Consider the following 12,076-nt stretch of genomic DNA (forward strand, 5'->3'; position numbering starts at 1 on the left):
TGGCTGCATCTCGCCACGCCTCCATCTGTGACATCACATCCGTGTGAGATTGCTCATGTGGTAGTGATAGTAACACTGACTAATTGTTGTTGTTGTTATTATTGTACATAAATATAAAACCAAAGGCAGTAAAAATGGAGTTGAGGCGATATTAAAGTGTGTCTCGGTCGCCATGTTTATAAACACTGTACGGTTTTTTACACGGAGTGAGGGTTTTATCATGAGGTTATTATAGGATTAGAGCTCAGAGATTAAAGTAAAATCAAACCTAACTCTCCGGTAGAGTTCAGTGCTCACTCACTTACTGCTTCGTTTCATATTAACGTAAAAAAAACACACGGCGCTCGTGAACGCGCTTCATGGAGGCTTCGGTCCGCTGAGTCTCGTGCACGCGCACCGCCTGGAATCCTTCGAGCCGCGGTGTCGTGCAAGACGTGCGCGGACGATCGGATTCATAAGCCATGTGAGCCGTTAACGCACGCGCTCACCATGGTATGTAGATCAGCGGGAGGGGGGGCGTGAGCGCATCATGAAGGTGACGTAAGCGGGTTCGCTGTTTGTTTGTGTAGCTTAATGGTGAAAATGGCGGTGCGGGGAGAGAGAGAACCCGAGCACTGCGAGGATTAAACACACGAATAATGCCTCGCTTAGGGTGACAGCGTGCACGCGACTCACGGCGACAGACGCACGCACGGACGTTTCCAGCGCAGGATTTATCTTCACTTCCGGCTTTAGTGCAAGACGCGAAGGGAAAACGAGCTGCGTCCTGGATTTCAAGTAGCTCTCGGCTAACTCCGTTAGCCTGGTTAGCCTTCAACTAGCACACGCAACCTTATTGGCTAAAGCGTGATGTAGCCACAGCTCGTGCAAAAACAAACAACGCAAAACTTTCCGTGTGTTCACGGAATTATAATTTACACACGCGCGGTGTCGGATTAATAGCGCGTGCAACAACAACAATAATAATAATCAATCAATCAGACAGAACTGTAGCGCGCGCGGACCTGCGGCTTGCAAAACATTTGCATTAAACTGAATGCAGGACTGAGCTCTCCATCTAAGCAGGTAGGTGTGTGTGTGTGTGTGTGTGTGTGTGTGTGTGTGTGTGTGTGTGTGTGTGTGTGTGTGTGGAGAGAGAGAGAGAGAGAGAAAGAGAGAGAAACAGAAAGAAAGAGAAGAGTCGGTGTCATGTGATGGATTCATTTGCTTTTAGTAAACACACACACACACACACACAGCAGGCTATAGCTAACCCTAGCTTAACTCACATTCCTGCTGTCACTCCATCCTCACTGTGTAGCTGTTACATAACCGCGCTTCACACTCTTCATGCTGTAGAACTGTTTGTTTGCGTGGATTAAATTCATCTACATATGTAATGTATACATGTGTGTGTATATATATATATATTACACATTGACATTATATATAGACATATACATATACATATATTCATAGACATATATACATGTATACATAGACATATATGCAGATATGTGGGTTTGAAAGCAGTTTCAAAACAACAGTTAACCAGCAGTTCCAGTTCAGCCAGTATGTCACCTCAGGGTTGTGATTGAGTGACCCGGAAACAGCTACACGCACGCGCATGATATGGCGTGTGTGTGTTTGTAAATATGATCCGATCAATTATATAGAAGTGGGAGAGAGAGATGGAGTCCTGGATGTTAGAAGAGAAGTTGTTTTTGCAGGGTTTTTTTTTTTTTTTTTGAGACGGTTTGTGGAATGTGTGTGTGTGTGTGTGTGTGTGAGAGAGAGAGAGTTCTGTGTGAACAGTGTGATGGTGTTTAATCTCTCAGTCTGTTTATACGCAGCCTCCAGCCTTCACCTGCTCTTTACACACTTGTGTATTTGTTGTTGCTGATTGCAGGAGTTTTGTGTTTTACACCTTTAGAGGTTTTTCATCACCGGCCTTTCAAACACATAGACATCAAGAAAATACGAACAAAAATAAACAATATCATCATGATGAGATGATGGTTTAAAAGTTCTTAGTGACCCAAATATCGAAGCTACTGATGGGTGAAGTGAACGGTGATCAGGTTACAGCTCCCTGGTCGGAACTTCTCCAGTTGATGTGTTGGAAGAAAGAAAAATGGACAAGTGTAAGATCAGAGTGAGTTGCTGACCAAATATTGATATCCAAACAAGTGGGTCAGAGCATCTCCATAACTGTAGATCTTGTGTGATGTGCCTGGTGTGCAGGGGTTAGAACCAACCACCTCACCTTCAATGAAGGAGAACCAGTGAACCAGCAACTGGTTCATTGATGTGTGTGGAGAGAGAAGGCTAGCCATCTAGTCCGATCTCAAAGATGGGTTTCTGTAACACCAAATGAATCTTCTGAAAGCTCCTACAATGGACAAGTGAGCATCAGAACTGAACCATGGAGCAGTGGAAGAAGGAGGTCTGGTTTGATGAATCAGTTTGTTTTTGTTTGTTTTTGTTTTTTTTACATCATGAGGAAGTCTGGTGAGTGTGTGTCTCTTACCTGAGGAAGAGATGGCACCAGGTTCATGGGTACAGGTGAGATGGTGGAGGCTGCTCTGGAGTGGAGTAATGCTCTAGACCAGGGGTGGCCGAGCCGCATTCGGCTCTTTGCCCGGTTTCATGTCTTAGGTTCATATCAAAGTTTGTATTTGTGTCGTTTTATTGTTTGTGTTCGCTTCGCTTGAGTTAAATTACGGTATTTTCATCAAACGGGAATGTGAGTGGGATGAAAATACCTCAAAGTTTCCCAGTAGGAGCAATATCATTTGAGTAAACAATTTGTGTTAAGTTCGCTCTCAAAATGGCAGGGTAAATAAAGGTGAATTTGTGTGCCCATGTGTATAATGCGGCTCTTTGCGGTAACACAGTAAAAAATGCGGCTCTTGGTCTCTGACTGGTTGAACACCCCTGCTCTAGACAATGTTCTGCAGGTAAACCTTGGGTCCTGGAGCTTATGTGGATGTTATTTTGACACATCACCTACTAAACACTGCTGCAGACCAACTCAAACCCTACTTGGTCAAGGTGTTGCCTAATCACAGTGTCCCCTTTCAGCGGGAATGATGCTCCCGGCACACTGCTGGTACTGTTCAAGGTGTTGACATTGCCTCCAAATTCCCAGATCTCAGTCTGATCAATAATTCTGTAGGATGTGCTGGACAAATGAGTCAGATCCATGCAGGTTCCATCTCACAACTTGAGAGTCTTCAGAATCCATACCCTGATGACTCTGAGCTGTTTTGTCTTGTTGAGTTGTGCTACTTAACTTCATTTTTGCATAAACACACATTTGATGGAAATGGTAGAACGTGTTACCACAAAGAATCAACTCTTTTTGATGCGACACTGCTGTTGGTTTTACACTGCCGGCTGTGCCTCACGGTCACATTACTGATGAACCTCTCATTCCAGCTCCACTCTTCTGGAAGGTTCTCCACTAGATGTTGGATCATGACTCTGTGGATTCATTCAGCCACAAGAGCAGTAGTGAAATCAGACTCTGATGTTCCGATGTTGAGGAGACTCCAGATCCAGTTTATCCCAAAGGTGTTCAGTGGGGTTAAGTCGTCATGGAGCTGCTTTGTGCACAGGGACATTGTGATGATGGAGCAGAGTTTGCAGCTCCAATTAAGTGAAAATGGGGAGAGGTGGAGGCATGTGAGGTGATTGAGGGGTTTATAGTGAAGAGCAGTGTAACTGATACAGCGTGGTGTATTTTATGATCTAATCTTTAATCTTTCTTACAGCTGACTTAAACGTTTTGCTGTTTTTCAGGTAAGCTGGTAGAATAATAGAATAGAGATTTACACAATCCATACAGGAGCTGATGCTTTAAGGATATATAATAAGAATAGTGAAGCTGGAGTTACAGAGCTAGCACGGTTCTGACCGCGAGATTGGACAGACATGTCATCAGAGTTATCAGACGGTCTGAATATTTGGCTTTTTAAGCTCTGCTATATCTGTGTTTTGTTTAATTTGTGTAAAGCTTTACTTTGGAAGAACTTTTTGTGTAAAGCTGTCGTGAAGGAATGATGAAGGACCTTCCACTGGGAACTCCTTAAGGTTTGTGTTACTGTAGTTGTGTTTATGATAAACAGGAGCTGGGGAGGACTGAGCCCTGAGGAACACCTCGACGATTCCTCTTCTCTTAAAGTGACCCACTGTGTTCTTATAAAAAGCTCTGAATGATTCAAGGGAAAAAGCTGTAATAGAGATGAAGAGAAGAATATCATGGGTTACTGTGGTGAGAGAAAGTTTAGTAGGAGGTCCACCTTCAAGGAGTCATGAAGGTGAACTATGAAGGACTTTCTTTACTTTTCAACCTCATAGAGACGTTACGACTCAAGGTTGGGCCTCGTAGATCGCTCTTCACTCTCTCTACAAAGGACAAGCTTTTCAATCGTTACAGAAAGAACCTGAAAAAGTCTAAAAACAAGAAATACTACTAATTTGTCACCACAGCTGACTGCTCTAATCAAAGTAATTACAGTAATTAGTGCCCAGTGGAGTGTAGAGACGGTGAGGAGCAGATGTGATTGTGTAGCTTTTCCCCCAAATTTGTGATGCAGCTTGTGGAGTTTTTGTGGGGTTTGTGTGTGTGTGTGTGTGTGTGTGTGTGTGTGTGTGTGTGTGTGTGTGTGTGTGTGTGTGTGTGTGTGTGTGTGTGTGTGTGTGTGTGTGTGTGTGTGTGTGTGTGTGTGTAAAATGACTAGAATTAGTACAGGATCCTTCCACTGAGACTTGTCTGAGTTTCTCTGAGATCTGTACTCACGTTCACACAAATGAAGTCTGTATGCATGATGATGTTCACGTGACATAAATCTGATGTCCTTGTTCTCTTGATTCTGTTCATTTCTCTGACCTAAAACTGACTGAATCATTGATGAACTGATGATGAGGCTTGAGTTTTGAGAGATTTCTTCCTTTGGGGGTTTATTTGCGGTGTGAAACACATTTTATTTTCACAATTCCTCTACTTTCTATCAGAAATGATAGGAGCGTAAGCTTAAGGAGGGTTTTCCACAGTTGCCGCATCAAACACCTTGTTTATTCATTTGTAACGTTTTTTCCCATTTGACTCAGGAATCATTTGTCAATGGGTACATTTTTAAACCCACCCCCACCCCTCACGCTTCCTTCACCTGCCTCAGAGGTCATAAATGTGATCTAATGACGATTGTTCATTCTTTTGATGCCCGTTTAGAGGCACTTCACATTGGGGGAATAATAATTCTCTTTAAATCAGTCAAGTGGATGATTTTGACCTGAACACGACCCACTGGTTAAAAGAGGGTCTACATACATTCATGAACTTTCCAATCCTTCTTTATCTCTCTCCCTTTCTCATTCAGACCGTATAAAACCTTTCTTTGTCTCCGTCGCAGGTTGTGTTCAGTGTGTCATTGTTTCCCGGCGGACGCAGTGGGATGGTGCTGCATGACAGCGAGGGCATGGCACTGTAGCCACACTGACTCGCGCCTCTGTTCGTCCTTCACCATCACACCAGGCCGGTGCCCTGGACCACACACAGCAGCTTTCCCTCCATGAGCACGTAAGTTCACACACTCAGGCTCTGCTCCAGTGTCTCCTCGTGTCGTTTTCAGTCTGCAGCTGAAATGATGATGATGATGATGATCATGACTACTTCAGCTGTCTGTGCTGTGCTCTGTGTTGAATATTCAGATGCGGTGGCTCGTGTGTAGAAGACCAGTCTGGTTTTTTTTCTGGCTAGTTAATAATAATATCCAGTTATACAATGGGTCAAAGGTCAGGGTGTGTGTGTTTTTTACAGCACAAGTCGTGGGATATTTAACGCCCCTTTACTAATAAGGCTTTCAGCCTGTGTTTCACTTAAAACTCGAGATGGTCAGGTGTAGTGCTGGGCGATACGGCTGAAAACTGTATCACGATATCAGTGTTTTCATATCGGTTGATATCGATAATTATTTATATTTTTTATTACCTATTTAAAATAAAGACCAGGAGAAAAAATATTACATTTAAACATTTTTTATTTTAAACTTGACCTTCCTCTGACCATAATCCCATCAGTTATTAAGACAGAAATGTCAACAACCATGGAAAACTCAAATAATTAAAATGTAAACATAAGTCTAAAGTCACAATGAACACTTAAAGGCAGGGTCTCCGACGTTTGAAAGCCATTACTGACATTTAAAATCACCAAAACAAACACGCCCCTAACCCAAATGGGTCCCACCCCTGTATTGATAGCTCCGCCTACACATACATACGTAACCCAGGCAACTAAAGGGAAGAAATATGTCTTTATCATAGCTGAAGGGAAGAACAATACGATTGCAGATAAACAAACAAGCAAAAATGACACACAAGCATAATCATGCAAAGGACAAAGGCATATATTAGTTCTGTGTAACAAAGCAAAACCAACGTTACTCACCTATCGAGAAAGTAAAAAGCGCCTCGGGGCCTTAAGTAAAGTTGGCCGCATATTCACAGATTGGAGATTCCCAAGTCAATAACTCCTGAGCTAAACGCTGTTACTACACAAAACGTGGTTGAAGCTGCCTCTCTACATTACTATGATAGAAAAGAGGTGTTATTTGTGTAGTAACAGCGTTTAGCTCAGGAGTTATTGACTCGGGGAAACTCCAATCTGTGAAAATTCCTGCTCCTTCAGTTCTCTCCAGTGCTGGAAAGCTGATCCTATATTAACACGGGTCCTACTTCTTGCCTTATCGTAATCCTTTTACACATGCGCTCTGACCACTCTCTCCGCCGCATATTGACATGCCCCGCCCCTTTCTCCTCATTGGCTACACGTTTGTTTTAATTTTTGTTTTGATTTTTGACGACGGTCTTGCATAATTTGCAGATGACATTGGTCTGACTATGGACCAAGAATTTCCAAAAAACTGCCATACTGGCGAGCTGACTTTTCCTCTTTTATTTACAATTTCCTCGCTCTATGCTGCGCTCATTTTCTGCTTATCAGTCGCCCGGTTATACTGAAGAGGAATCCAGCAGACCAGCACGAGACAACGATACGGCGCAACCAAACAAGATACTGTTACATTATTGGCTGTTAGCGTGTCACTCCCTACGTTGCTAGGTTACCAGAGAGTGAGTGCCTTTGTTAATGCAACCAAACTTGCTTTGCAACCTCTGTTTTCTTCCAACGAAGAATAAAAAATATAGAACGTTATATCAAACACATTTTTTATTGATATCGATCACACGTCTATCGCGATACATATCGTTATCGTTTTATCGCCCAGCCCTAGTCAGGTGTTTGTTTGCACATCACAGTGTTAAGCGTGTCACAGCTGTAAGCCTCTGTAACAGACCAGGAGCGTGACAGAAACCTTTTTTTTTCCCAACAACTTCAGCAGCTCTGACTTTGTGACTCAAGTGCTGAAGTGTGAACCTCTATCTTACTCACTGAGATTTACACAAGTCTGCTGCTGGCATCCATCAGTCCAAAATCACCCTTAGATGAATCTGTAGGTCTGCTGTAGAGACTCAGAAATTTTTGTCCATGTCATAACATCTATTTATTATTTTTGCAGTGAATCAAGGAACTCGGTTTAATTCTGCAAATTGTGAAGCATAACTCCTCCCCTTTGAATAAATTTGAATATTAATGAAACCACAGTGGAGCGCTAATGATTTCCTTATGGCTGTTCAGTCTGTTATTGTAGACCCCAGTGAACACTTTTCTAACATACACCACCGAAGCTGACAGTCTGTAGACAGTGTGTACTTGGCCACTTTATAAGGAACGGTTATTTAATTAGCTAATCAGGAGCAGGAACCAACTGTCACTTTATTATATGAGTGACTCAGATTCCTGTTCCTGTCAGTCAGGAGAGGAAGCTGATGTGGTCTTGTGCTGTTGTTCGTTCGTGTCAAAGTCTGATGCGTTCTGATATGATGTTCTGCTCGCCATGATTAAAAAGAGTGATTATATGAGTGACTTCCTGTCACCTCTGCGTCTGATCATTCTCCTCTGATCTTCTCAAAGCTGCTTCACTCTGCAGATCCTCCTCACGACATTCTTTTGGTTTTTCTTACCATTCTGTTGAAACTCTGGAGACTGATGTGTGAAAATCCCAGCAGGAGATCAGCAGCTTCTGAAAAACTCAAACTAACATCCATGCCATAGTCCAAGTGTCACAGATTGGGTTTTTTTTCATGACTTGAACATTAACTGAAGCTCTTGAACGGAACCTGCAGAAGTTTACACATTGTGCTGCTGACACGTGATTGGCTGATTTAGAGAACTGCATGAGCGTGTATCACATCTGGATTGATGTGTATGTGATGAAGATTTTGGATCCTGAGGGAAGAGAGTTTTCACCCTTTTTTTTCCCCTCTGAGTATGGAGATGCTCCAGGAAGCTTTCCTTTCTTTTGTCTCGTGCCGAAACCAAAACAAAACAAACGAAGTTCCGGCTGAGGTTCAGACGCAGAACAACGAAACACAGATGACGTTTAGAAGGACATGACTGAGGAGGAAACTCTCATGATAAAGGACAAAGCTTCTATTCATTAAATAAGTCGTGTGTATGGAGTACTTCGATGCTCTGCGGAGTTCCAGGGAGAACCTGTTTAAAACATTTTGCGTATAAAACGCAGTGCACTTTTGAACAGTCATTTAGACTCATGGTATCTTAAGTCTGTGACCTAGTGAACCAGAGTTAATGTATTCAATGACTTAAAAGCACTTTCGTATGTGGATGAGGGCGTCTGCCAAATGCTGTAAATGTAAATGAGAGTAGAGTCTCTGGGAAAGAACCTGAGCTGAGGCATTGTGGTTGGTTGTCTCCAAAGCTCCTTAGCACAGTCCCCTTAGTCATTTTCTCCAGACTTTGGACTTTCTCTGGTAACACGTCAGAGCTATTTTTTGTTCCACCAGTGTCCCTCCATGCCCCACCAGTGTCCCTCCATGCCCCACCAGTGTCCCTCCATGCCCCACCAGTGTCCCTCCATGCCCCACCAGTGTCCCTCCATGCCCCACCAGTGTCCCTCCATGCCCCACCAGTGTCCCTCCATGCCCCACCAGTGTCCCTCCATGCCCCACCAGTGTCCCTCCATGCCCCACCAGTGTCCCTCCATGCCCCACCAGTGTCCCTCCATGCCCCACCAGTGTCCCTCCATGCCCCACCAGTGTCCCTCCATGCCCCACCAGTGTCCCTCCATGCCCCACCAGTGTCCCTCCATGCCCCACCAGTGTCCTTCATCCTCTGTTCAGTATTATTCACTGTTCTATGTCCTGGTTGTTGAGTTGTCACTCTAAGGTTTCCTTGGGGCAGACGTGGCCTAATGGTTAGAGAGTCTGGTTCGTAACGGCCACGACTGAGGTGCCCTTGAGCAAGGCACCAAACCCCCCAACTGCTTGCTGGGCGCCGCAGCATAAATGGCTGCCCACTGCTCCGGGTGTGTGTTCACAGTGTGTGTGTTCACTGCTGTGTGTGTGCACTTCTGATGGGTCAAATGCAGAAAACAAATTCTGAGTATGGGTCAACGTACTTACTGTAGCCGTACGTCACGTCACTTTACGTTGATGAAGTCTTCTTTTCAGACTGCTGAATTCATGTGGTGTTTAACTATGACTGGAATTCATGGCAGATCACATGATCTTACAGAAGAGTGAAAGATTCCAGGTCCAGCTCATCCTAGCGCACTCGGCTCTCTTAGAGAGCAGATGTACAGAATTTAGTGTTCTGGAGTTGTTCTAGATTTAATGGAAAGCACAGTAAATTCACTGAATCTACATGCAGGAATCTGAAAATGTCCCACCAGGGTTTTAGAACGTACGTGTGATGATTATAGTGGGGTGTGTGGTGTTAAAGATCTCAGGGATGTTGAGCAGTCGATGTTAAATGCGTTCGACATGCATGGACATGTCGGTTAGCATCAGTCTACCAGCTAGCGTTAATGATGACTGATGTGACCTGTGCAGTAACTCGTATTTAATGACTTATACTTTTGTCCTTTTTTTAACCTGTGCTTCCTGGAGTGTTTATGTATGTAGTCAAACAAGAAGTGCTGTAATGTTGTCGTTCGATGACGTTGTAGAGAACATTTATCAACAGGAATTTGTTGGATCGTGTCGTGCTAATCTTTAAAGGGATTTTTAATTATAATTGGGTTCATTTAAACACATGACTGCCATCAACCAATCAGATTTCAGTGCTGAAATGTGCTTAATATATATTTTTTTTACCTTCATCCTCAAGGCATAGAGTCTCTGACAAACCCCAGGTACGTGTACAGGTACAGGCACACACGTCTAACACAGAGGACGTCTGACTTCATTCAGAACTGGTTTCATGTTGATCTGCAGAAACCTGTTGACGCGTGCTGTAATGAACGCGGTGTTTTTTCTCTTCTGAAGCTTTCGTAAAAGGGTTTAATGGTTTTTTTATTTTTTGGGTTTTGGCGGGTGTGTAAACTTTTATCTCTGTCTAATCAGACCTGTCGCAGTCCTTAAACCGCTTTATCATGCACACCTTCAGAGTTAAACGGGTTCGAAATTATTCACCTGTTTCACATCTTTTTCAGTTTAAGAAGAATTGAAGTTTTGCTGCCCTAAATGTTTTCTCCCAAAAGAAAGTGTTGGTTCAGAGGTTTCTAGAGCTGGTGTGGTTTACAGTGAGGTGTGATGGGGAATAAACAGGTTTGTTATTGTGGGCTTTCTGGCTTTGAGATGTGAGGCTGTGTGAAGCATTCAGGACCAAGTGTGGTATTGGTCTGTTATCACATTGTCCTCCTCCTCCTCCACAATGTGAGCCTCCCTCACTGTATTCGCTGAAATGGTGTAACTCGTTCTCACACTCGTTTTAACAGCTAAACCTGATGTGATCTCCTGCCGAAGCTCCTCCACCTCAAATGTTTTTCTGTTCATCGCCGGTGTAAAGGGTGGTTTACCGGAGTCCCACTAACCTTCCTGTTTGATCAGGACCTCTGATGCGCAAACTCTAGTAGATTTTAAATGAAATTTTCAGACCTCTTCGTCACCAAGAGCTATGACACAGTTACACACCTTTGTTATGAGAGCTCGGCATATTCACCTGTTGGTCTTATTTCAGGCAAAAAAAAAAACCTAGTTGTGTTATTATATATGGACAGTGTTGAACCGACTGTTTTAAGTTCTGTTTAATTGTGTGGTGTTATTAAAACAACATTGTGTAGTGTGTATTGTGTGTGTGTATTGTGCGTGCTGGGCCGCTGGACATTCAGCTGAGTTTGGGTCCTTCAGTCATTGGAGATTCTCTGGATCTTGCTCTGTAAAGTCTCCCAACTGCAGTCAGATCCTCAGCTGTTGGCGTTCGTAGATACAATGCTGCCTGAGCTGAGAACATCTCTCTGTCTCGACTCTCTCACCCTTTCCTGTAGCACTCGAGAGACTAACACACACCTCAGAATCCAGTACTGCACATACTGAGCTTCTTCATCACCATACAGATGAGCGTAGATCTCACGAGCATCACTTCATGATAAATCTGTCAGCTCCATCTGTGTTCTCAGGGGTTTACTGCCTCAGCTGTATCTATTTTACCAGCGACAGAAAGACCTGATTTTTGACTTTCTTTCATTTTTCCAACGCTGATGAGTTTAATACAGTGCTGGTCTTTATGCATAGCTTCACAGGCTGCTTTCACTACCACAGTTTTATCTTCAATCTCACTGCCGTCGATGTGCCAGTCACGGGTTGTGATCTGAACTGAACCCCGTTTCTGTCTTGCAGCTTCGCATGAGCTCATAATGAGTGCCTCAGGTGAGAGTGGCCTGGACCCCGCCCCCCCGGAGTCACGCAAGAGGAAAGGCTCTCCCTGTGACACCTCTGGACCCAGGTACGTTTACATCACCCGATAATGTACGTGATGTTATGTTTCGATTATTTTAGATTAAACCCATAGAATATTGAAGCCGGTGGATGACGTGATCAGAGTCTGATGGGAGTGTGTGAATTAGTGTGTAGTCCAAATCTGGAACACGAAGGCGGTTGGCGTATTAAACCCCTCGTCTTTGAAAGCATTGATTCTTGATTTTTGGATTTTCCTCAACAAACTTTTCTA

The 12,076-nt window shown here is 43.6% G+C and overlaps 1 protein-coding gene across 2 annotated transcripts in view; it reads left to right on the plus strand.

Annotated features, from left to right (window-relative positions):
- The first annotated feature begins 122 nt into the window (after nt 1–122).
- The window catches only part of ncoa1 (nuclear receptor coactivator 1), a 31,779-nt gene continuing 19,825 nt past the window's right edge, over nt 123–12,076 (plus strand). The window contains exons 1-3 of one of the 2 annotated variants that reach the window (XM_027137993.2): nt 123–1,065; nt 5,397–5,563; nt 11,746–11,851. In XM_027137993.2, coding sequence (XP_026993794.2) covers nt 11,763–11,851 — 89 coding nt within the window. In that variant the 5' untranslated portion in view covers nt 123–1,065; nt 5,397–5,563; nt 11,746–11,762. The remainder of the gene's footprint in view (nt 1,066–5,396; nt 5,564–11,745; nt 11,852–12,076) is intronic. The other variant, XM_027137992.2, reaches the window with a different exon arrangement.

Source organism: Tachysurus fulvidraco, chromosome 9 (assembly GCF_022655615.1).
Source record: "Tachysurus fulvidraco isolate hzauxx_2018 chromosome 9, HZAU_PFXX_2.0, whole genome shotgun sequence".
NCBI lineage: Eukaryota > Metazoa > Chordata > Actinopteri > Siluriformes > Bagridae > Tachysurus > Tachysurus fulvidraco.